Consider the following 27,539-nt stretch of genomic DNA (forward strand, 5'->3'; position numbering starts at 1 on the left):
CCACCTCCAGTTCTAGTTCGCCCAATGAAAACAGTCACCACGATAACTACTGTGACAGGGCACTGCATCTGGTAACGACCGTCTCACTGAATCCTCACCACAACTCCAGGAGGCGGGGACACTGTCATCTTCACTGCAAGCTACACATGTTGAAGCTAAGAGATTAAATAACTTCCCGAAGGTCTCATAGACAGTCTGTGACAAAGCTGAGCCCCTTTCCACAGCCAGCACTCAGGTTCCTTTTCCTCCTGCTCTAAAGGAAAGACAAGGAAAGGAAGCAAAGGGAAAAAGCCACCCAGGATCTACCGTTTGGAGAACACGAGGTCAGGGGTTCTCCTCTCTTGGGAAGTTCTATCTGTTGCACTGTTCCCTCCACCGTTTATCCCATGCTCAGCTTTCCAGACCTCATCTCCATAAAACGGCAACAGATAGTGATACCAACAAAACAAAACAAAACATGTTTTGGATAGCTTATTAAAGAGTTTTACCTGAAATCCCTGTCTTTTATGACTCCAAACTTACAAAGAGTAGCATGTAAAGTACTGTGGGAAACTTTGAGATTGCAAATGAATATCGGGGCCAATTTTCCAAACTCACCTCTTATTTTTCTTGTAATTTTCCAGTTGTTGGGACTGCATATGTTTGTATCTCTCTAATTCACACTGTCCACATAAATCCTCCAGATTCAGCAGGTGGTTTTCTACCTCCTCAAAACTAGCCTCTAAATGAGCTGAAAGTATACAAAGTCAAAAGAAGAAACAAACGTCAAAAATCAGAATCCTTGATTATGGAGAAAAGGAAAGTGACTAAAAGCTAAGTTTGAACTGTTGAGATTATTTTGCATTTATTTAAAATTTTTATTAACCCTTCTTGAAGCAAAATAAAATGTACCAACATTAAAATATATTTCAAGCTATCTTTTTTGAGTATATTTTTATATCTCGAACATTTTTAAGACACAACTTCCCAAAATACTTGATACTTCATTAACCAGGATAGGGAAACAGAGTATCTTGATTAATGTTGACATCCTAATGATCGCATATACCACATATGAATGATCAATTTTCAAATAATGAGAATATATCAAAATATAGTTAACACAAATTACACCAAACATAATTTAATATTTGAGATTTCAAGTGACTTTAGCATTGTTTTGCCTTGAACATGACATATATAAATCTCCAAGGCACTGAAGCATCGCTCACTGTCCACTGCTCTTTCAACCACTCCACATTGTCTCTAGGCTGCAGAACTCAGCAGATGGAGATCCTCTCTGTCAAATCCTTCATTTAAAACAGTGAAGCCACAGCCTGCAGAAATTATTTCAGTGCCCTGCCCAAGGTCACCTAGGTAGTGATAAGCAGTCAGGGATCAAAACTGAGCCTCTCTTTCATACAATGATTTCCAGTTGATAGGTGCTTAAGTAAACCAAGATTTCACAGCTACAGGGGTGAGGACCAGCTGTTTTCTTAGACAACAGAAAAGTTTTAGAGGTCAAAGGTTTTAGACCTTAGACAGCATCATGGCCGTCTATCAGGCACTCACCACACGTCCCAGGCACTGGAACACAAAGATGAAAAAGAGAAACCGTGTGCTCAGAGAGCTCAAAGTGGAGGGGAGGCATGTTTCAGAGACAACACAGCCTGACAGAGGGTGAGGGCCTGTGAAAAATCAGAGGAGAGGCATCTGACATAGACAGGTGAGCATGAGACTCAGCAGGAATGTGTGTCATGGGGGTCGGGGCAGGGAAGGCAAGCTGGCTGTGCTGCTTCCCGGCCTTAGTTTCACTCACACAGCTAAGATTCAAGGGCGCTGGGTCTAATTCCTTCCCTTAGCCGCTAGATTGCCATGTGACCTTCTAAGTTAGTTTCTGTAGCACCAACAGAAGGAGCAAGTTTCAAATCCCATGGACAGAGGAGCCTGCTGGGCTACAGTCCATGGGATCGCAGAGAGTCGGACATGACCGAGCGACCAATACTTTCACTTTTCTTTTCCGGAATTTCAACCTGCAGTTTTAGGTTTACTAAGATGCAAATTTTGCCCGTTTTAAATGAATCTGTTTGACCCACAGATATTAAATCCAGAAACAAACACATTAAAAAACTTTTTTTTAGCCACATGGTATGGGATGTGGGACCTTGGTTCCCCGGTAAGAGTCACTCAATCGAGTCCGACTCTGCGACCCCATGGACCATAGTCCATGGGATTCTCCAGGCCAGGATACTGGAGTGGGGAGCCTTTCCCCTCTCCGGGGGATCTTCCCAACCCAGGGGTTGAAGCCAGGTCTCCTGCATTGCAGGTGGATTCTTTAAGAGCTGAGCCACAAGGGACACCCTTAAACTATGGGGGAAACTGAAGTTCCCTCTGCCTGGTTCCCCAAACAAAGATCAAACCCACACCCCCTGCACTGGAAGGCAGAGTCTTAATCACTGGACTACCAGGGAAGTCCCTACATTTTTTAATATCCTAAATTTTAACTCTACTAAATATCTGTGTTTTTGTACTTGGTAGGGACTATGGCTTGGGCTTCCCTGGTAGCTCAGAGGATAAAGCATCTGCCTGCAATGCGGGAGACCCAGGTTCGATCCCTGGGTTGGGAAGATCCCCTGGAGAAGGAAATGGCAACCCACTCCAGTATTCTTGCCTGGAGAATCCCATGGACAGAGGAGCCTGGCGGGCTACAGCCCATCGGGTTGCAAAGAGCTGGACACAACTGAGCAACTTCACTTCACGGCTTAAAAGACATGGATTTAGGAGGAAAAATTAAATTTTACTGAAAAGTTAAAACATGGCAAGTAGTTTAGCACTCCTCTTCAAGAACATTTTAGGTAATAACTTTTATCATAATTGATTTTTCACTGTAGATCAGTTTAAGTCTGGAAAAGTCTGATAATGTAGTTCATAACAGTTTTGAATCTATCTTTAGGGGTCACATACAACAGCTATTACCTGTGCCTGTGGAAAGCCTAACCTGAAACAATTAGCAAAAATCTAAGTTTTAATCAATGAAAAATTACACCTAAGATTTTCAAAAATGTCATCAGTGGTACCTGAGGAGTATATATATGGAAAGGAAAACAGGAAAAATGATGTTAATGTGTTAGTTGCTGTACAGATTATTTTTTTTTTATTATATTAAATGGAAAAACGAGTGGGAGCCTCAGCCTGGGAGCTCGTGCTACTGGCCCTGAAGAAGGAGTGTTCAGTTCACTCTGTTAGAACTAGTTTGACAGGGTCTTATGAGACGATCATAGCTAACAGGATTATTTAAAGGATATTTCACTTTGATTAGTGATAAGAACTAGAATAATTACATTCAATATGGAATCCATTTAGCTCTAAGCTACTTGGTTCCTTTAGCATCAGGCATGTTATCCTCAGCATACAGGGGGCTGAGTAACAGACAGGCTTTGACGTATAGGCCAGCACTGTGTCCTGGTGCTGGACGGCAACCTGAGACTTCAAGTGCCCGGGAGAGTCCGGGGTCACATTATGGCTCCTGCCCAACTCCCAGTTCTCCCCTTTAGAAGTTTCAAAGGCTCCTGAGAACTTACAGTTTAACTCCCTACCCGAGCACTCAGGGACCCCTCACTCCCTGCCCAGAGACTACTTTTCCAGCCTCACTGACACCCTCCTTCACGACCGCTTATGACTCCAAGGAGGGTCCCACCTGTGCCTGCCTGTCCTGAGGGGTCTTTGCTTCCCGCCCCAACCCCACATCTCCCTGGCAGGTTCAGGTCAGAGCTCTCCCTCCTTCATCTGTGCTCCCACTGACCTATGAACCCTGCCCAGGACTCATACTCTGACAGTACGCCACTATCCTGTCCTCTTATCTTTCTCAGCATTCTGTAAACATCTTAAGGGTAAAGCCTATATTTTTGCAACATCCAGTCCCATCACTTCATGGCAAATAGATGGGGACAAAGTGGAAGCAGTGACAGATTTCATTTTCTTGGGCTCCAAAGTCACTGTAGACGGTGACTGCAGCCATGAAATTAAAAGATGTTTGCTCCTTGGAAGAAAAGCTATGACAAACCTAACAGTATATTAAAGCAGAGACATTGCCAAAAAAAGGTCCATCTAGCTAAGGCTATGGTCTTTCCAGTAGTCATGTACGGATGTGAGAGTTGGACCAGAAAGAAGGCTGAGAACCGCAGAATTGATGCTTTTGAACTGTGGTGTTGGAGAAGACTCTGGAGAGTCCCTTGCCTGCAAGGAGATTCAATCAGTCAACCCTAATGGAAATCAATCCTGAATATTCACTGGAAGGACTGATGCTGAAGCTGAAGCTCCATACTTTGGTCACCTAATGCAAAGAGCTATTTCACTGGAAAAGACTCTGATGCTGGGAAAATAGAGGGCAGCAGGAGAAGGGGGCAACAGAGGATGAGATGGTTGGATGGCACCATCGGCTCAATGGACACGAGTTTGAGCAAACTCAGGAGATGGTGAAGGACAGGGAAGCCTGATGTCCTGTAGTCCATGGGGTCACAAAGAGTCAGACATAAATTAGTGCCTGAACAACAACAAAACATCTGGTCTGCTGAATTCAGTTAAGAAGGATTTCTGGAGATACAATGATTCTATCACTCTAAAACAAAAAATAATAATCAAGAAAGTAAATCTATGATTCATATTCATCTAATTTACATATTAGGAGGTTATGCTAAATTTTGTCAATGAGTGAATTAAACATGGGCAGAGAACTTTGAAAACACTGTTATCAGTATATCAAGTTAGGCCCCAGTGAGCTAAAGCAGAAGCAGCAACGGAACTTTTCCATTTTAACTCTTATCAGGCTTGAGGTCAGTAATAAAATATATAAGAACTGTACCAATGAACATGAATTTTCTTCCCTTTTTATATGAAAAACTTTACAAAAATCTCTTTAAATAATAAGCATATATGGTATGTACTCTGAATATTTTATTTTGAATTTAAACAGGCAGAGATTTAATCTCCCTGTCACACCCTGCTCATCTCCTGCTAGGAAACAGTCACAGATTTCAGTAAATCTGGTAACTAGAATTAGAATGCACGTGCATAAAACACTAGCAGGCCTCCAGGGACACAAAAGGACCTTCACAAGAAGTTCCAGCCTCACCATTTTGCTCCCTATAACAACAGTATATGTCTCATTTAGTGATCAGTGGGGAAGATGGGTGGAATCTTATTGGGAAGGGCCATCTGGGAAAGCCTGACACCTGGGCAGGAAAGAGCATCACAAACCTTCGTGTGGAGACTGTCCCAGAGGAAGAGCCGTGCTGTTTGGAATTTTCCTTTGTGCCATTTGTTTCAGATACATACTATGTATAGTGTAACCACTGGCATATGAAGAGTGGAGCAGCACATTAAAATTCATAACTTCACACTTAATGAGTATTTTCTAGCAAAAATAATTAGCCTCGGGGAACAAAGAAATCTCTGCAAAAACATAGGTCACAGGAGGCCAGGTACTAAAGGACCACAAGAGTCTTCCAATGCTTTTGTCACTCTTGGTGTGATAAGGTAATAATGGAGTGGTAACAAGGAACTTTGAGGCGGGCATTAGAAAGCCATCAAGGGACAAATGAGATCTGTGCAGTATATACTAAACCGTGTCGAAAGGGAGCTAATATGTCCCTTGAAGGGTCTAATCTCAGAATGTAACCTGGACCATAACATAATCTGTTTCATGAAACTGTAAAAACTGTGACAGTCTCCTAGCCAGATGCACTCTCAAAGTCTGTACAGAGAAAGCAGAACAGTAATGTATCCGGTCAGGTCAGATTGAAAGAGAGAGGCAAGCAAGCTCAGTACAAGGCTGTCATTCTCTTACAGAACTGTTATCTGAGAATTAACAGAATCTTCTGTTCTAGATGAAGGTGTCTTTTTAAGTAGGTCATACGAAATAAACCAAGCAACAGAGAGAATTCAGAAAAGCTCTTGACATTTTAGACTTTTAAAATAGGAATAGGATTAGACTACCCTCTAGTGGCAGTTCAGGAGAATTCAATAAATATGTTCCAAACATCTTACAGTTTCACAGTAAAATGCACAGAATAAGTGTTGTAGGAAAAACCACTAGGTCATACTTTCTTCAATTTAAGTCTGAATTTTGCAATAAGGAGCTCATGATCTGAATCACAGTCAGCCGCATTAGTGACCTGGATAACCACAATGGTGTGGTCACTCACCTAGAGCCAGACATCCTGGAGTGTGAAGTCAAGTAGGCATTAGGAAGCATTACTACGAACAAAGCTAGTGCATGTGATGGAATTCCAGCTGAGCTATTTCATATCCTAAAAGATGATGCTGTAAAGTGCTGCACTCAAGATCCCAGCAAATTTGGAAAACTCAGCAGTTGCCCAAGGACTAGAAAAGGTCAGTTTTCATTCTAATCCCAAAGAAGCACAATGCCAAAGAATGTTCAAACTACTGTACAGCTGCACTCATTTCACACGCTAGCAAAGTAATGCTCAAAATCCTTCAACCTAGGCTTCAACAGTACGTGAACCAAGAACTTCCAGATGTACAAGCTGGATCTTTAAAAAGGTAGAGGAACCAGAGATCAAATTGCCAACATCAATTGGATCACAGAAAAAGTAAGGGAATTCCAGAAAAACATCTACCTCTACTTCATTGACCTCTCCTTCATTGATGTGCTAAAGTCTTTGTGTGGATCACAACAAACTGGAAAATTCTTAAAGAGATGGGAATAGCAGACCACCTTACCTGCCTCCTGAGAAACCTGTATGCTGGTCAAGAAACAACAGTTAGAACCCAGTATGGAACAATGGACTGGTTCAAAACTGGGAAAGGAGTACGTCAAGGCTGTATACTGTCACCCTGCTTGTTTAACTTATATGCAGAGTACACTGTGCAACTGAACAACAAGAAAGGGCTGGTGGCTCAGCTGGTAAAGAATCCACCTGCAACGCAAGAGGGCGTCTGCAGTGCAGGAGACCCAGGTTTGATCCCTGGGTCAGGAAGGTCCCCTGGAGAAGGAAACAGCAACCCACTCCAGTATTCTTGCCTGGGAAATTCCATGGACAGAGGAGACTGGTGGGCTACAGTCCATGGGGTTGCAAGAGCTGGACACGACTTAGCGCTAAACCAAGAAAGTGTACAGAATCTTGAGGACAATATTCCATTCTATCCTTACATACTATTTTTCAATATACAGAATACTACACTGTTCTCACATTTCACACTAGGGTTTTGCACTCTTAACTCTTCTGTAGGACAAGCTAAATTGTGTAACACCCATCCAATCCTCCCCTCAAAGACAATGGTTTTGTAAATCTGCAAAGGCCAGAGAGACTCCCAGGAGAAAGTGAGCATCCTGGTGACAGCTGCCTGGTCTTGTCCACTGCTGTGTGCCCTGAGCCCGCAAATGGCGCATGGGAGTCACAGATGCCTAACACATACCAGGCACCCTGGGCTACCCTGTGAAGCAGGTTCTCTTTTCTTCAATCCTAAAAGCAAAGAAACTAAAGCTTAGAGAAGTCAGGAAACCTCCACGGAGTCTCACAGTTAAGAAGCTGGGAAACTGCGGTCCAAACCCAGATCTGAAAGTCAGTTCATAGCCCTTCTTTCCCAATTCCCAGCATACCTTTATTTATTACCTCTTTTTTTTTTTAAATGACAAGCCTTACCAGTGATTATCAATTATACAGTCTTTGTAAGCTGGATGGATCACATCCCATTAAAAAAACAACATGAGTGGATTATCTGTTCTTACCTAATTCCTGAGGGAGCATGTAATCAGGAGCCATATTTATTAAGCCACAGGATAACACAGCTAAAAGCACCATCAAAGGTCCAAATTGCTCACATCATATTAATCCCTTATTCTTTAATAAGGGCAGACCCTCTAGAGAGCAAGGCAAGACTAAAAGAGTTAAGTGGCCTAGGAAATATAGGGACTGAATGGATATAGTATTAGATTTGACAGTGAAAGGGCAAAAAGTTCAGAGAAGTTAAGAGAATCCTGTGACTACATATAGATTAGTTACTGTTTTCTTCTAAGCAATTTTTATTTTTCATTATTGCTTGACTAAGCCTTGTAATACTATATCAAAGTAATTAGGTAATGACAAAGAGCATTCTGAGGCTACCCCTTGAAAGGGAAGCTATCAGGGCTTCCCTGGTGGCTCAGCTGGTAAAGAATCTGCCTGCAATGCAAGAGACCCCGGTTTGAATCCCGGGTCAGGAAGATCGCTGGAGAAGGGACAGGCTGCCCACTCCAGTATTCTTGGGCTTCCCTGGTGGCTCAGCTGGTAAAGAATCCACCCGCAACGTGGGAGACCTGGGTTCCATCCCTGGGTTGGGAAGATCCCCTGGAGAAGGCTACCCACTCCTGTATTCTGGCCTGGAGAATTCCATGAACTGTATAGTCCATGGGGTCACAGAGAGCCAGACACGACTGAGCGACTTTCACTTCACCCCCAAAATAAAGAAATCCACAGTTTATGGGTAAGCATTAAAACCAAATGATTCGAATTTCTAAGAATGGTGCATAATCTCATTAAAATGAATTCATAAAATGCATTAATAATATAGATATGTATTTATACAGCCAGCAAATTTGGCTTCCAAATGTTTTCCTCAGGCAACGACAACAGCAGAAATAAACAAATGGGTCTAGATCAAACTATAAAGATATTTGTACAGCAAAGGAAACCATCAACAAAATGGAATGGCAACCTTCTGAATGGGAAAGGATACTGCAGATGATCTATCTGATAAGGAGTTAATATCCAAAATAAATAAAGAACTCACACAACTCAAAAACAAACAAACAAACAATCTGATTGAAAAAATAGGCAAAGGATCTGAATAAACATTTTCCCAAGGACCTGAAAAAAGATACATGAAGAGATGCTCAACATGGCTAGTCATCAGGGAAATGCAAATCAAAACTATAGTATCACCTCACGCCTGTCAGAATGGCTGTTACCAAAAGACAACAAGTGCTGGCAAGGGGAGCCCTCAGGCACTGTTGGTGGGAATGTAATTTGGTATAGCCTCTACTGTGGGAACAATATGGAAGTTCCTTAAAAAATCAAAAATAGAACTACCATATGATCCAGCCACTCTACTCCTTGGTATTTATCCAAGAAGAAAATGAAAACACTAATGAGGAAAGATACATGTGCCCCCACCATGTTCACTGCAGCATTTTAGTTACAATAGCCAAAATATGGAAGTAAACCTAAACGTCCATCAACAGATGAATCGATAAAAAAGGTGTGGTACATATATACACTGTAATATTACTCAACCACAAACAAAAAATGAAATAATGCCATTCACAATAACATGGATAGACCTAGGGGGTAATATGTTATGTGGAATAACCGAGAAAGACAAATACCATATGATTTCATTTCTGTATGAAATCTAAAGAACAAAACAAGTGAATGAACAAAACAGAAAAAGACTCACAGATACAGAGAACAAAGTGGTTGTTGCCAGAGGGGAGGGTGGTGGGGTAGCTGGATGAAGCAGGTGAGGGAGACTGAGAGGTACAAACTTCCAATTATAAAGTACTTCATGGGATGTAATTTACAATAAGAGGAATGTCAATAATATTATAATAACTGTGTATGGTGGCAGATGGCTACTAGACTTAAAATGGTGATCAATTCAAAATGTATATAACGGGTGAAAAAAATGAAAGTGAAAGTTGCTCAGTCGTGTCGGACTCTTTGCGACCCCATGGGATAGACAGTCCATGGAATTCTCTAGGCCAGAATGCTGGAGTAGGTAGCCTTTCCCGTCTCCAGGGGATCTTCCCAACCCAGGGATTGAACCCAGGTCTCCAGCATTGCAGGTGTATTCTTTACCAGCTGAGCCACCAGGGAAGCCCAAGAATACTGGAGTGGGTAGCCTATCCCTTTTCCAGAGGATCTTCCTGACCCAGGAATTGAACCAGGGTCAATCACTATAAAACACAATGTACACACAGTGTACTTAAGTGTACACTATGTTGTACACCTGAAACTAACATAATATTGTAGGTCAACTATACTTCAATGAAAAATAAAAATTAAATTATTTGGAAGTGACTGTCGAGACTGATACTTCAGCTTTAATTTAATTTGCTTTAATTTAGCTTTAATTTGCCTTTGGTGGTCAATGTTCTCGGATTAGTAAAGACAGAATTCAAGTGAGCATTTGGGAAACCCATCACATTCATTTAAAAAGTCAAAATGCAGTTTCTGAAGATAGTATCACATTACTAAACATCACTTCTTCAGGATAGTAGAATCCTAATTGAGAAGAAAAATACACAATACTCTATCTTAAGTAGAATCAACTATGAGAATAATTAGAACTGAGGCCAAATGCATTTAATCAGCAGAGTGGCATCAAACAAATAACATTTATAAACAGAATTTACTCTCGGCTGGAAAGGAAAGGGGGATAGTATCATAGGTGGATGTCTCTGCAAAGAAATACACAATCAGTGAAAAACAAAGACTCAAAGAGATACACGAAGAGATGCTGAACAAAAAGTGGCTAAAAGGAATATTCCCCCAGTGTCTAGGAGGCTTTTTCTGTCAGTTATCAAAGGCTTGAGAAGGACCATTCCTACACCTACAAGAGGGAAATAAGGCCAGAGGGCCTTCCTCCTAAACCCAGAGTCTCTTTTCCCCCACCCTGCTTTCAGAAATAACAGAACGCTGATTCCAGGGCTTCAAGAACGTGGGTCATGGAGTCTGCTGACAGGTGCCACTCCAAATGCCTCATCCTCCATTGAGTCTGTCACCACTGCGGCTGGGATCCTGGATGCACATCTTACTGTGTGTGACCCTGAGCAAGTCTCTACCCCTCCAAGCCTAACTTGCCTAAGCCGTAAGGTAGGATAATAAAAGCTACTTCTGCAGGGATCTTGTGAGGATTGTAAATAATGTCTGTAAAGCACCTAACCATCTCCGATATATAGTAGGCGCTACAAATGTTAGCTATTATTATCAGCAGTGGCATTCCAAACACCAATCAGGTTCATTTTATTCACACACACAAGTTTTATGCTTTGCTAATTACTTGCTTTGTAAATCAGCTCTGTTTTGCTTTTAAAAATGTGGTATCGAAAATCAGAAGAGATGATGGGGTATCTTTACACCTTCTTAGCTATTAAGACTCAGACAGGTTATTAGCTCAAGAAATTCATCTCCTATGTAGATAGCCACTACCTCTTACTTCACTAAGATCTTAAGCTTGGTTAGAAAATAATAAGCCACAATGTTATATTATGATGTGGCGCTGTCAAGCATAAAAGTCAATTTTCTGAATATCAGCCCAAGAAACAAATATCAGCATGATTCATCCCAGTAAAAACAAAAAATAAACATATAATCTTCCACAAGGTATAAAGTTAGCCAAACAGGTACCCTCACTTAATTGTATCTGTTTGATGATCTTTTACCAGTTTAAGGAGGGAAAAAAAGCATATTTCAAGACATGAAGCTCTGAGCAAACCCAGTATTAAAAGCAACAACTTCCAGAGTACAGCCTTTAGTCATAGCAAAGCCACCATAACCTCTTTCATTTCCTATATTTACACTATTAAACAGAGACCTAAAGTCACGAAGACAACCCCGAGTCACTTTAAGAATCAACAAAAGTATGTTTTCTGAGCAGAACGGAGGCAGAAAAAGGTCGTGGTGTATTTTAAAAATCATTTCCACATTTTAAATAATCGTTTTTTGGTCAAATCATCAGTTAATCAAAATATGAAATTATTTAGAACTATTTCCCTCCAAATCCTGTTAAGCAATAAGATTAACGTATTCTTAGAAAGCTTTGGAATCATGCCAAATTATTTTCCTTCTTAGAAGCAGCGTTTGGAGGCGAACGGGGAACTTACTCAGACTTGCCGTCAGGGATTCTAAGTCTGCAATGAGGCCTGGAAGCTGCTGAAGCTGCTGCTGCAGGTCCCGGAGGCTCGCCTGCTTCTTCTCCCAGTGCGCGGAGAGCATGACCACCTCGCCGTCCACCCGCTGCAACACGGAAGGGGAGGGTCAGGCCCAGGGACTGCAGGCACAGAGGTCAGACCGGCGTAATGAGAGCCAGCCGTGTTATCTGCAAAAGCCCTTCTACTGGGTCCAGACAACACGACACTCTGAGGAGACTGGCGTTGTTTTCTTTCTTAGAAAAGAACCACCTTAATAACCAGTGCAGAAAAACCTCAAATTACAGGTTGTATCGGTGCATCTTAACCCAGGAAAGAGAAAGTTCAGCCATGACCTTAGAAGTCACTTCTAAATACACCCTGTTTCTAAGTAAACCATGTATTTGCACAATTCAAATCTAGAAAAAATAAAACAGAAAACAACCACTAACAACTGAAAAGAAAACAAACAAAAACAAACCCCGAGACATAATGAATGGGTAATTATTTGCCTTACAAAAGGACTTATTTGAAAGAAAAGTCCCCTAATGCATTTAGAATATACCATGATTCAGTTTCTATTTAAGTAGGAACGTTCACTGAATAAAGTAAGATAAATGGTACTTGTATACGAAGGAATCACTGAGGCAAATGAACAATTTCATAAAAAAAGGAGAAAAGGATTTACACTAACAAATTCAGATGTGAAAGCTTCCTGATAGCAGGGATGGGAGACGCTAGGCTAGCCTAAAATAATTTTGACTTCTTTTCCAGAAGACTTAAAGAAAATGACAGACAGCAGTTTCTCCCAGACAGTTTTGTTTTGGTCCTAACATGGTGAGAGTGGAAAGGCCTACAATAAGATTTAGAAGGGGCATAGAGAGGTTATCTTTTGAAAACATCACTAGTGATGAGTAAGAACTGTGGAAGATTCCCGCATGTTGCACAATAAAGACTGCAAAATTCATTATATAACAAAAGGAAGTATATCTGAACTTTATCTGTAAAATATAAAGTTTTAATATAAAAGAGTTCACAGTTAAGTTATATAAAAAAGGGGCAATTTATACAACCCATGATGAAGATTCTTCAAGAGTTGAAACACAAATAAATACAACTGATTTTTACTGAATTTCACTAAAGAAAGACCTTTCAGAGGAATAAAAATACCAAAATAAGATACAAACTTATCTGCATGTGGTGCTAGATTGTTTTAGCTTCTACATTTTAATATTCCAGGAATTCACAACATTGAAATAAAAACAAGAAAGAGATCAGCAAGCTGCCCTGTTTCCTCATTTTATCCCCACCTCACACCTCTCCCCGTTGTCAGGCAGTCCTTGTTGGAGGGGTAACACACACCGTCTCACACACAAGCCTCAGCTGAGCTGGAGAGGCGACACCAGGGGCATGATCATCAATTCTGCATGCTTAAAAACGCCTGTGCCAGCCAATATAGATCCCAGAGAGCAGTTTAAAAAATACTGAGCATTGCTAACAGATTAATGTGGCTAATACAGCTTCTCTGTGATGCAATAATAAGAAAATTAGGGCTTGAAATAAGAACCCCTGCCCATAGGATTCATCTGTAATATCCAACAAGCTTCTACTGAACACCTGCTCTTTGCCTGGCTCTGTTTCAGGCACTGAAGATACTGTGGTGAATAAAAAAGAAAAAAAAAATTGTGCTTTACTCTGGAGTAGGTCTCACAAATTCTCTAGGCCTCAGCTTTTAAACACTAATAAAAGAAAAAATAATTTCCTGTATCACAGGGCTGACGATGATAAAAGGTATTTTTCCTGGTACATGGCATATCTTTTAAAAAGTTTGTTAAATCTTAATTGCAGTGGTTAATTGTGTTAATAATTTGAAAGACCTAGAATAAACAATTTTTAGATATAAATATTACTGAAAATTAAAATGAAACATAAATATTAAAACTTAAGTACAGTATAGTTCATGCCTTCCACGAAATTCAAAATCATATTCTGTATATAGAATATAAAAAGTGTACATAAAAAGAATCTATCAAAATACATTCAAATATTATTTTAATTTAGAAGAATGGGATGTTGAATGGATTCTCCAAAATCATTATCAACAATTATGTAATATATGAGTAAAGCATTTTGAGCATTTTCTATGTGCCAGGCCCCGTGTTAAGCAATTTACATTAAACACATAGCAACCTTATAAACAGAGCAATATTACTACATTCATTTTACAGAAGAAGAAACTGAGGTGCAAGGAAGACAGGTCACTTGCTCAAGGGCCACACAGGACCTAGATTCAATCTCAGGAATCTGACACTTAAGCCCACGCCCTTAATCCACCTTCTAGGGACTGTGTATGCAGGGACACAAAAGGAAGAAAAGTGAAAAGTAGCGAAAGAAAAGGTTCAGAGAAACTGTACTTTAGCTTTACTTAATAAGGAAGGAGCCATCTTCAGACGGCCAATTTTTCTCCTCCAAGTAAACAATTCTGAATAAATCCAGATTTAACACCAGGAAATCAAGTTTAAGTAGCAAGACAAACCCACAGTTTGGGCTTGTTCCCAAAGTTACAAATCATCGCAAAAGTCCTTCTGGTGGACACTGAAGTTAGGAAAACAAAGAAAAGGCTGGGACCCAAATGATTTTCAAAAGCGGTAATATTTGGGTAATAAAACAACATAAAAACTTTTATATTTGTAAACAACAGTTCAGCATTTTGCGGGAATGCTTCCCTGATAGCTCAGTTGGTAAAGAATCCGCCTGCAATGAGGGAGACCTGGGTTCGATCCCTGGGTTGGGAGGATCCCCTGGCTAAGGGAAAGGCTACCCGCTCCAGTAATCTGGCCTGGAGAAGTCCATGGATGAATCCATGCGCTTGCAAAGAGTTGGACACAACTGAGCGACTTTCACTTTCACTTAGTTCATGTGATTTTCAAACAACTCCGTTTGCTAAGCAGGGTAAATGGTGTTATACCATTTTATGTGAGTCAACTAGAAACAGAGAGACTCCGCTTATCTGTCCAAGGTTAAAATGCATTACTGCAGAAACCAGGCATTCCCACACCCAGTTCAGTCCACTCCCCACCACAAGCAGGAGAGATTCAAGCCGGAATCCAAAGAGAATGAAGCATGCCTGATTTAACCAGTTTACACACCACGCTGTCAAAGCATGAGTCTTAAAAAGAGTTCAATCTGAAGGCAAGCAAGTATTTCACAACAATAAAAAGCATAAGCAAATAATGCACTGGAAGTCTAACTTTAGAAAGTTACCCTCAGAATCTAACCCTTAAGTCACTATCAATTTACGTGTTTATTTACATACTAAGAGAGGGAAAAACAAATCACAGAACTTGTAAAAAAAAAAAAAAAAATCTTGTAGAAAAAGTCTAGACAGCAAAGCTACATTGAACAAACTGTTTGCTAAAGCAACATGGCTCTGAATTTTAAGACTATAAATAAGAATTAGCTTTAAAATAGTTAAGTATAAAATAACTTGTCAAAGAAGACTGAATTATCCTTAAGTATATTTGCCCTGGCAGACTGACATTGACTAAAGGCCACTAAAGACACATGAGCATGGCCTGACAAAATACACAATAAAACAGTTTATTAAAGATACACATTTCAAAATTTTAAATATGTCTTGATAATATATCAGAGAGATTTAAAATAAATTTTCATTTTTTAATCTGAGAACTATATTTCTGGAAACCAATAGTGGCACTTTTGATAAGATAGGGGTCTTAACAATAAAAAAGTACACAACTATGAAAATATTATATATTTCCCCCCCATATAATAAATTCAGAAACAGAACTTCCAAGACATTATATCTCCAACATATTTTATTATGAAATGCTTCTTATAATCAAAAGAACAACTTTTGTTAGAGCTCCTCTACAGGATACAGTCTTCACTGAACATTGTGGGATTCATCCATGTTGATACATGGAGGTGCAGTGATTCACTAATTTTCATTGCTGCATAGCATTTGATCTTTTTGCAGCATTTCCATGAACAGGGATGGAACCCGGGCCCCCTGCACTGGGAGCATGGAGTCAGCCACTGGACCATCAGGGAAGTCCCTGATCCTATAAATAATAATTTACACCATAGGGAAACTTTGGGACTGTCTAAAGTTTCAACAAAACCTGCTATAAACATTCTGAAACAAATCTGGTGCACAGAGGCAATTTTCACAAATTAGGTTCCAACACGTCCCAGGTACCGAGCTCCTCACTGCACCCTCTTCCCCCACCACCCAGTGGCTCAACTGGGCTAGACCTCCCCCAGCCTAGCCACCTCTGACTGCAAGTTCTCTCATCTGTTTGTCACACACAACGAACAGACGATAACGTACCAATGTTACCCAAGGAGGTGTGAGGCACATAACATCACAGGGCAAAGCTGGGGACATAATGCTACAGAAGTCTCCCTAGGGGTAGAACTGTTGGTTCAAAAGCTCTGTGGAATTTCAATTTTTACTTCATGCCAGCTCATTTTTCTAAAGTCACTGTGCCAATCGATTTACACTCCCTATTTCTAGCTGTTCCCCATCACGCTGTTGGGGAAGGGAAAACTGTCATCAGTGAGTAATGACTGTCTGCACAGAAAATTCAAGGCTTCTTAAATGCTTGATAATCTAATAAGTGTAAATCTGAGGTTTTAATTTGTATTTCCTTGCCTTCTAATTGATTTTAAACATGTTTTCACACTTACTGGCCACTCACGCTTTTTGTTCAGGGTAATGCCTGGTCATACCTCTCGTGCACTTTTTAATGGGTTACTGTTCTCTTTTTTAATTGGTGTGCAGAGGTTTTTCATGTTTTTTGAACACTAGTCCTCTGTTTTGTGAACTGCTTAACTTTTTCATGGTACTGCTTGATGAATAGAAGATTTGATAAAAATTATCAATATTTTACTTTATGGTTGGTGTTTATTGTGCCTTGTTAAAGAAACCTTTCTCTGCCCTGAGATCTTAGCTTTTCCACCAGTTTCTAAAAAATGCAGTTTTCCCTTTCACATTTAAATCCGCTGGAGCCAAAATCTGAACCAAGATCTTCAGCTTTTATTCAACACTATATTGGAAGTTCTACCCACTATAAAAAGAGATGAAGAAATGAAAAGACTGGTAGGTTTTTGTTTCTTCCCTCCCATCTTCACAAAACTCCCATCCCAGATGCAAATTATCAGAATAAGATGATTTAGTAAGATGATTGACTATGAAATCAAAGTACTGCAAGTCAAATACTGCAGGTTTTGGTAGCTATTAGGACAAAAGTTACCATCTATTAAAAACCTGCTAAAATGTTTTACTCTGAATTAATTTCATTGAATATATTTTCTGCATCTGATGATCATATATTTTTCTCTTAATTTGTTAACATGGTCAACTGCATATAAAAGATTTTCTAACCTTTCGATCCTGGAATAAACCGGTTTTTTTTTTTTTTTAATGCAAGACTGGATTTAGTTTGTCAACACAGCCATATATAGCAGGTTGTTTCCCAGACAGAACACTATTTGTTATCATCCAACATTCACAGAGCAAACACAAAGTTCTGGCTCTTATTTATATAGGAAAACTTTACATTTAAGCTTGATATAGATTTTAAAACAATGTGTGAGAAGATTCTCAAATTAAATTTCAAACAGTATTGTCAGAATACGAGAATCACAAGATAGTACGAGGAGCCCATCAAAAAGGAGAGGCAGGCCCTGCAGACTGCGGGTATTGAGGGGTCACATCACTGCACACGAGGCAGCTGGGTGTCAACCAGTGCACATCACAGGTTTGGAGGCGGAAAGCTGTGGATGAAGCACTTGTTGTCTTAACAAGCTGCTACCATCTACAGAATTTTTTAAACAGAAATATTTAAGAAAGCTGGTGGAGGGCTTGGGGTTGGTAGTAACACATTATGACTTTTCCAATTTAGAGTGTGTCAGGTAGGTTCCTGGATAGAATGCACAGAACATCTGATTTCCAGAAACAGGCTGCTGAAGTTAAGTGAGAGCTCATACCTCTATTCTGTTTATAGTTTTTGTATCTGTATTCATGAACGGGACTGGACTCCAATTTCACTTTCTTGTACTTCGCTTGTTGGGTTCAGGATCAGTTATTCTAGCCTCATGCAATGGGCAGGGCAGCTTCCTCTTGTTTCACTTGCTGCAGGAGTCTGTCTAACATTGAGATGGTGGATTCTCTGAAAGTCTCATAGAACTCCTATATAGCTTGGTGGGCCTGTTGCTTTCCTAGTGAAAAGATTAATTACTAACACTGTTTCTTTAGTGGCTATAAGATTATTCAGGATTTGTACTGCTTTCAGAATTAGTTTTAGTAAAAATTTCTGGGCTTCCCCCATGAGTCACAAAATAAAGAATCTGTCTGCAAGGCAGGAGACCCGGCTTCAATTCCTGGGTTGGGAAGATCCCCTGGAGAAGGGAATGGCTACCCACTCTAGTATTCTTGCCTGGAGAATTCCATGGACAGAGGAGCCTGGAGGGTGGTCTACAGTTCATGGGGTCACAGAGGTGGACACAACTGAGCAACTAAAACTTTAGTAAAGTTTTCTAGTATTTTGCCATTTTGCCCTGTTTTCAATGTGTCCTAGAGTTGTTCACAAACTCTTTATCTTTTCACTCTCTGCTATAGCTAGTTATATTCTTTAATCCTTAAAACTATTCCTCCTTTTTTCTTAATCAATATAATCGGATAGCTACCATATTTTATTAGTCTTCTAAGAACTTGTGACTTTGTCTAGCATCTATTGTATTTTTACATTCTATTTATTTCTCTCATTTTTATCATCTCTTTCATTCTTCCTTAATGATTTATTCTGTTCTCTAATTCTTAAGTTAGATTAGCTCATTGACTTTCAGTCTATTTTTTGTCTATAAAATTTCCCAAGTAGTTTTTGACAACTTACACAATATGCATGTAGTAATTATTGAACCATAAATGATGCATAATATACATGTTTAATTTGCAAACATATGGATTTTTCAAAATTCTTTTCCTACACCACCTTTCAGGGTCATCTGCACCAGGATCACAGAATATTCTGTATGACTTGATTTACATGCAGCTTGTTGAGAACTGCTTTGTGGCCCGGCACATGGTCAACCTTTAGGTGTTCTAGGTGTGCTTTAAAGAATTTGTTGCTTCCTTTTGCCAACAGGTAGCTTTTCTTTCTTTTTAAAAATGTCCTAAATTAACCTTTCACCAGGAGTATCTAGAGCTTTATGCAGGAGTCACAGACTCAGTTCCCCATAGACAAAAATCTCCTATCCGAATAAATCTCTAAGACAATTTGTTTTCCTATTTGAATCTTGCTTCCATGTTTTGTTCTTTTTCAGCCACTCTCAGTTCCCTGCTGTTTTTGTTTGCTTGTTTTGGCCCTTTAGGACTTCCCTTAATTTTTGTAAGCTTACTGCATTAAAAAAAAAAATTGTTTTTTAAATCTCTCCAGCATTTAGGGGTTTTACACTTACAGGACTTTTCAAAGTATTTAGTCCGCCTTACTGACAGAAGCCTATATTCTTCCTTTTTCAGTAATTTCTAAGAGAAACACTAATGTCTAAATTTTATCATGTGTATTACCATGTTCTATCTAACTATTACAGCTTCACTAATTCAGGTAAATGGTAAAGTCAGTTTAAATTAATTAAAAAGTCAGAATCACAGACATGATTTTAGAAAGAAAGTTTGACTGACATCAGTAGCAGAGTATTTGATCTTGGCTAAAAAAGCTTTAAGTACATATACCAGATAATTTTAATTATAAGTCACCTTTATTCATTACACACTCTATAGAGCTAGAAAATAGGTTGTTTCTCTAAGTTATTGAGGTTTACTCCTGAGATTTTTATATTTATTTGTTAATAAGCAAATTAATGATTTTAAGTAGACTGAGCAAAGTTAAACTTTTGTCCCCGCCAAAGGAATTTTTAAATAGTGAGTAGAAAGAAATGACATAATTTATATAAACTGCAAAGGTACCAGACTTCAAATTTAAAGCATTATACCTCGACGAACTGAACAGTCACTTGCGACTCTAGAATAAAAGTTATAAACTCTCTAAGCTAACTAAATTACTTGACTTAAAAATTATAAAAAAAGTGCTTTATTTAGGGTGTTTCATAATCAACTATAAAATTCACTTTAAGATATCCTGTCAAACATTTTAACACAATTATAAGTTTAATTTCTTAAAAACAAGCATTTAAGACTGCAAAAGTATATTTTCCCCATAAGATGAGCCAATTCTTTACCTCTCCAGCACTTGCACATTCCTTGGCCCTTCTGTGGAGTGCAGCCCATGTATCTTCATACCTAAGAAAAGCAAAACAAAAAAAAAAATATTCAAAATAAAAGCCACACATTAAAAACTCCTATCTAAAATATGACCTGTGGTCTCAGAAAGGAAAAGCTCAAAAAGTAATGGAGACATTCTGCAAACACACAGACATCGGCTTGAAGGGGCTTCTAGTTGCCAAATCCAGGACACCGGATTTGGTAGAAAAAATAATGGTAGAAACAGGTTAGAGCTCATAGATGAAAACCAACAGCCATGAGCTTACAGGGATTTAAATAAACAACCAAATAAACAAATGGGGCAGAAGTGAAAACCTCTTCCTTACAGTAGAATTCCAATAAATAATGATAGAAAAAAAAATGAGAAAAATAGAAAATCACCATTTGGTAAACACAATGAATTATTTCAAGCAAGAACTGTAATAGATGCTAAAATTAGTGGGTGAAAATATGAAGAGAAACAGGATGTTTTCATAAATTCATCATAAAATTCATAGGAAATATCAAGGGATCCTAAAAAGCCAAAACAATCTTGAAAAGAAGAACAAAGTTGGAAGACACACACTTCTTAATTTCAAAACTTACTAGAAAGCTATAATAATCAAAAGTATGGTACTGGCATAACGGGAGACATATAGGCCAATGAAATAGAGCCCAGAAATAAACCCTTGCATGTATGGTCAAATAACTTTTGACAAGTGTGCCAAGATCATTAAATGGGGAAAGGATAGTCTTTTCAACAAATATGCTGGTGCTAGGAAAACTGTATATCCACAGGCAAAAGAATGAAGCTGGACTCTTAACACCATAAACAAAAATTAAATAAAAATGGATCAAAAAATCCAAACATAAGATCCAAAACTATAAAATTTTTAGAAGAAAACATGAGCTTCTTGCCATTATATTTGGTAATGATTTCTTAGATATAACACCAAAGACACAGGCAGCAAAGAAAATAGACAAACTGGACTTAATCAAAATTAGACACTTTTGTGCATCAAAGAATATAATCTACAGATAAAAGGCAACCAATAAAATGGAAGAAAATATTTACAAATCACATATTTGACAAATGATTAATATCCAGAATATATAGAAAATGCCCAACACTCGACAAAAACAAATACAACCCTATCCAAAAATAAGCAAAGGACTTGAATAGATATTTCTCTAAAGAAGATACATAAACGGCCAATAAGCACATGAGAAGATCACCATCACCATTGTTAGGTAAATGAAAATCAAAACCACAATGAGACACCACTTCACACCAATGAGAATGGCAAAAAAACAAAACAAAAAATTCAAGCAAACAAAAAACCCCAAAAGTTTTGGTGGGGATGTCGAGAAATGGCAACTGGAAATATGTGCACTGCCCTGGTGGCTCAGATTGTAAAGAATCTGCCTACAAGGCAGGAGACAAGGGTGCTATCCCTGGGTTAGGAAGATCCCCTGAAGAAGGAAATGGCAACCCACTCCAGTATTCTTGCCTGAGAATCCCATGGACAGAGGAGCCTGGTGGGCTGCAGCCCATGGGGTGGCAAAGAGTCAGACACAACTGAGCGACTAACACACAGGGAGGAATATAAAATAGTGCAGCTGGTCAACAATATATTGGTTCTTCAAAAAATTAAAGTACAATTACCATCTGATTCAGCATTTCCTCTTCTGAGGATACACCACCAAAAACTGAAAGCTGGGTCGTAAAGAGATATTTGCACACCCATGTTCATAGCAGCATTATTCACAATAGCCAAAAAATCAAAGCAACTTGTGTCCATTAATGGATGAAGGTATAAGCAAAATATGGCATATTCATACAACAGGATATTATTCAACCTTAAAAAGGAAGGAACTTCCTTTGAATTAGTGGTGAGGATGGTGGTGATCACAGTGTAATGCACAGAAACATCTAATAACTATGTTGTGTACCAGGAACTAACAAAGTATTGTAAGTCAATTTTACTTCAAACACAAGCAAGCAAACAAGTAGAAAAAGAGATTAGATTTGTGGTTACCCAAGGTGGAGGGACAGGGAATTGAATGAAGGCAGTGAAAAGGTACAAATTTCTAGTCTGTAAGATACAAGTGTACCAGGGATGTAGTGTATATTATTAATATAATTAACAATACTGGACATTACCAGTTCATCCTAAAGGAGATCAGTCCTGGGTATTCATTGGAAGGACTGATGTTGAAGCTGAAACTCCAATACTTTGGCCACCTGATGTGAAGAGCTGACTCACTAGAAAAGACCCTGATGCTGGGAAAGATTGAGGGCAGGAGGAGAAGGGGACGACAGAGGATGAGATGGTTGGATGGCATCATCGACTTGATGGACATGAGTTTGAGTAAACTCCAGGAGTTGGTGATGGACAGGGAGGCCTGGCTTGCTGCGGTTCATGGGGTCACAAAGAGTCGGGCACGACTGAGCGACTGAACGGATATATGAAAGTTGCTGGAATAAATTCTGAGTTCTCATCACAAGGAAAACATTTTTTTCTTTTTCTTTTATTTTTTATCTACATGAGATGGTGAATGCTCACTAAATTCACTGTGGCAATCATCTCATGATGTGTTTAAGTCAAATCATTATGCAGCAATACCTTAAGCTTACATAGTGGTGTATCCTGATTAAACCTCAATAAAACTGGAAAAAATTAGGAAATTTTTACATTCTATATGGATGAAACTTGAAAATATATTAAGTGAAACAAGCCAATCACAAAAAGACAAGTACTGCATGATTCCACTTACAAAAGGTACCTAAAGTAGTCAAATTTATAGAAAGAGATGTTGAGAATTTTTTCATGTGCTTATCCACCCTTTGCCCATCTTTTTTATGGAAATGACCATTCAAATCATTTGCCTATTTCTTCAATGGGTTGTTTGCCTTTTTACTGTTGAGTTATAAAAGTTATTTATAGTCTAGATACAAGTACCTCAAAAGATGTATAATTTGCAAATATTTTCTCCCCTTCTATGAATTGTTCTTTCACTTTCTTGACAGTATTCTTTAAAGAGCAAGTTTTTAATTTTGATAAAGTACAATTCATCCTTTTTCCCTTTGTCACTTAAGCTTTTTATGTCATCTTAGAAAATCATGTCTCTAATATTAACTTGCACATCAAGAGAAATGGATTGGAGAAGAAATGGTATAAAATTAAGAATTAAAACAAGAAAATTATTGAGGACTCAAATCCAGAATCAATTTTCTTGCAACAAAGAAACCATGAACATAATACATGCACACAATAAAGTTATCGATTAGTAAATATAATAGTGATCAATATGCTCAAAATATGAATGGCCTTTGTATATATCAGTGAACAGTAAAAGCCCCTGAGGGACACAATCTCTATGTTAAGGTAAAAACTTAGTTGTTTTAAGGTCTCTATCTCTAGAATTATAAAATACTTTTAGATAACAGAAGCATAACCTTTTTATTTAAATGAAAACACTTACCTGCTAAGTAATTCTAGTCCAGCAGAGTACTTTGGCAAACATGGAACAGTCCTGCCAAAAGAAACACTTATTTTATTAAAAACTGATGCTGCTTTAGGCCAACCTAAAAAAAATTACACACAACAATTTTGATGTTCTCAATCATAATGTGGAATATTTTTAAATCACTAATGACAACTGATCTAAACTTTTAGAAAAACGTAGTATTATTGCAAAGTTGTTGTTGTTTAGTCACTAAGTTGTGTCCCACTCTCTTGCAACCCCATGGACTGTAGCCCTCCAGGCTCCTCTGTCCATGGGATTTCCCAGACAAGAATCCTGGAGTGGGTTGCCATGTTCTTCTCCAGGGGATCTTTCTGAGCCAGGGATCAAACCTGTGCCTCCTGCTTTGGCAAGCAGGTTCTTTACCACTGAGCCACCGGGGAAGCCCCTATTCCAAAGTTAATATACTGCAACATACCATTAGCCATCACTTGGCCCTGCAGATTTTTAACCCACTATAATACAAGAAACACTTGAACAGAATTCTAGCTAAGAAGAAAAAAAATTTTTTTTCCAGAAAAACATCTATTTCTGCTTTATTGACTACGCCAAAGCCTATGACTGTGTAGATCACAATAAACTGTGGAAAATTCTGAAAGAGATGGGAACACCAGACCACCTGACCTGCCTCTTTTTTTTTTTTTCATTTATTTTTATTAGTTGGAGGCTAATTACTTTACAATATTGTAGTGGTTTTTGCCATACATTGACATGAATCAGCCATGGATTTACATGTGTTCCCCATCCTGATCCCCCCTCCCACCTCCCTCCCCATCCCATCCCTCTGGGTCTTCCCAGTGCACCAGCCCTGAGCACTTGTCTCATGCATTCAACCTGAGCTGCCGAAGCAAATTTTTTAAAAGCTCCTCATCTATAGGCTTTTAAAAAATTTTTGGCTGTGCCAAATGGCGTGCAGGATCTTAGTTCCTTCACCAGGGATCCAACCTGTGCTCCCTGCATTGTCAGTGTGGAGTCTTAATCACTGGATCACCAGGGAAGTCCCCACTGATAGCCTTAAAGTGAAATTTAGTAACGTGCATTATTTTATTTAAAAAAATGAAAAAAAAAAAAAACTGCACAATACTAGCGTTTTCATATAAAACAGGTAACAGCTGAAGAGGCTCACTTGCCAAGTACTGTTTCATTATTAATTTGCTTCTCAATGGAGAACTTTTACTTTGCTCTTAATATACAAATAAAAATTAATTATGATCAAATAACCATTGACTGTCATAGAGTAAAACAATTACCTGACACTTTTTAAACCATTTTACAATTTTATCAGAAAAATTTCCAGTGTTAGAAAATTTAGAAAGAATCAATAAACTGTTTAGTCAGATGCACTCAACAGATGTAAAATACATTAATTATACTATTATAACTATAACCAAAAATTGTATGAAATTTAAGTCATAGTAAATTAAAACAGCACATGCTTACCTGGGTTTGTTTTTTACTTTAGCTTCTCTTGACTTGTCACTTAAAGTCTTCAGCCTATAATTCAACAAGTATAAAATATCACATTTTTACAGTTTAAGAAATTTTCAAATGCAAATTTCATAGCTGATAAAATTTCTGGTTGGAAAAGTTAATACTTTTTTTAGAAAGAATTAAGCACCTCTACAGACAACAAATATTTGTATACTGTATATAAGACACCACAAGTGAAAAATTTACAGCAAATATTTTTATATTTTTCTTGCCCCAAATCCCTTTTCTAGAAACATTTCCTAAATATGACTGGACTAAAGAAGCCTCACTACTCTGGAAACATCAGAAAAAAGAGAGTGGTCCCCATAGGTGAACTTGATCAGTGATAAAAAATGTCTAAGCAGCACATTTTACAAAATTTATTTTTAATTGAAGGATAATTGCTTTACAACATTTTGCTGGTTTCTGCCATCCATCAACATGAATCAGCTGTAAGTATACATATGTCCCCTCCCTTTTGACCCTCCCTCCTACCTACCCCCCCATCCCAGCCCTCCAGGTTGTTCCAGAGTCGTGGTTTGAGAATCATACAGCAAATTCCCCCTGGCTAGCCACTTTACATATGGTCAGTCAGTCAGTCAGTCCAGTCACTCAGTCGTGTCCAACTCTTTGCGACCCCATGAACCGCAGCACGCCGGGCCTCCCTGTCCATCATCAACTCCCAGAGCCTACCCAAACTCATGTCCATTGAGTCGGTGATGCCATCCAACCATCTCATCCTCTGTCGTCCCCTAGTGTATATGTTTCCATGCTACTCTCTCCATTTGTCCCACCCTTTTCTCCCCCAGCCCCCTCCATGCCCATAAGTCTTTGTCTAACCAACACATTTTAAAGTGATACTATACTAAGCACTCTCTAAGTGCCAACATTCTGAGAAATTTTAGCTATTGATAAAAAGTTTCTAAAAGACATTACAAACCTCTTTCATTAAAGAGGAGTTGGTACGTTTTCTGATAATTTAGGGTTATTATCATGAACACCACTGATTGCATTTTGCAAGAGAACAGTACATTCCTTAGATGTTTCTGAGCTAGGAATGCCTCATAATTTGCCAACCTGAAACCAGTAAACAGTGGTTTTGGGAGTCTGTTCAGGATCCTATTTTAAAAATTTAAATTTTCAATCTCTACCACTGGTCATCGTATCAGCTACTACTTACTGCTTCTGCTAGCTATTTAATGCTAGCAGCCTGCGTGAGTGCTAGGTCATTTCAGTGACTCACTGTGACTTCTATGGACCGTAAACTGCCAGGCTCCTCTGTCCATGGGATTCTCTGGACAAGAATACTGGAGTGGGTTGCTGTGTCCTCCTCCAGAGAATCTTCCCGACCCAGGGATAGAACCTGCATCTTGAACACCTCCTGCATTGGCAGGTGGATTTTTTTTCTTTCTTTCTTTTTTTTTTTTTTAACCACTAGCGCCACCCAGGAAGCCTGCTGCTGCTAAGTCGCTTCAGTCGTGTCCGACTCTGTGCGACCCCATAGATGGCAGCCCACCAGGCTCTGCCGTCCCTGGGATTCTCCAGGAAAGAACACTGGAGTGGGTTGCCATCTCCTTCTCCAATGCATGGAAGTGAAAACTGAAAGTGAAGTCGCTCAGTCATGTCTGACTCTTCACGACCCCATGGACTGCAGCCTACCAGGCTCCTCCATCCATGGGATTTTCCAGGCAAGAGTACTGGAGTGGGGTGCCATTGCCTTCTCCCCCGGGAAGCCTACTCCCCTTCTATTTGCTTTTTTAAATTATTGGGCTGGAAAACATAAATGGGCTAGAAATGCATACATAAAAAAATTAAACAGGCTTTTCTATACGTAAAATATGACGTTCATAAACTGATTATATACACACACACACACACACACATATATATATATATTTTTTTTACTTCACCAGCCCATTTTTACCTACTTCGGACTGTGGACTCTGTATCATATGACAGACTGCCAAAATGTGAGAGCTCAATTATGAGATAATCCCACATACAACGAAAACATCTGGACGTGTTCTTCTTAATCTGATTACTTCCACAAATATTCACTTCTGAACAGAGTCTGAAGCACAGGCCACACTACCCCAGCTAGCCCCACAAAGCTCTCGGAAAGCAGACACAGGTGCTGCCTCCTCGAGAAGCTTTACTGCACTCTGCCAGAAGCTGTCCGAGCGCACCAGCGGAGCTGCGTGTCCGAGCACACCAGCTGACTCTCCCAGAATGCCCCAGCCCTCTGCTCTGCACAGCTCTACGTGCACGCGCTGACGAAGGACCCCAACTTTTCAGTCGATGAGGCCTAGCTCAAAACCAGAAAGGGACTTCCAATATCAAATGCCATTTGTCAACAAGTTGCAGTAT

The 27,539-nt window shown here is 39.1% G+C and overlaps 1 protein-coding gene across 1 annotated transcript in view; it reads right to left on the minus strand.

Moving 5' to 3' along the window:
* DTNBP1 (dystrobrevin binding protein 1) overlaps positions 1–27,539 on the minus strand; it is a 96,802-nt gene that overhangs the window by 61,357 nt on the left and 7,906 nt on the right. Inside the window, exons 2-6 of the mRNA XM_043450152.1 lie at positions 25,143–25,196; positions 23,661–23,711; positions 20,153–20,213; positions 11,864–11,996; positions 598–730 (exon numbers count right to left, since the gene is read on the minus strand). Coding sequence (XP_043306087.1) covers positions 598–730; positions 11,864–11,996; positions 20,153–20,213; positions 23,661–23,711; positions 25,143–25,196 — 432 coding nt within the window. The remainder of the gene's footprint in view (positions 1–597; positions 731–11,863; positions 11,997–20,152; positions 20,214–23,660; positions 23,712–25,142; positions 25,197–27,539) is intronic.

This window comes from Cervus canadensis, chromosome 28 (genome assembly GCF_019320065.1).
Source record: "Cervus canadensis isolate Bull #8, Minnesota chromosome 28, ASM1932006v1, whole genome shotgun sequence".
Taxonomy (NCBI): domain Eukaryota; kingdom Metazoa; phylum Chordata; class Mammalia; order Artiodactyla; family Cervidae; genus Cervus; species Cervus canadensis.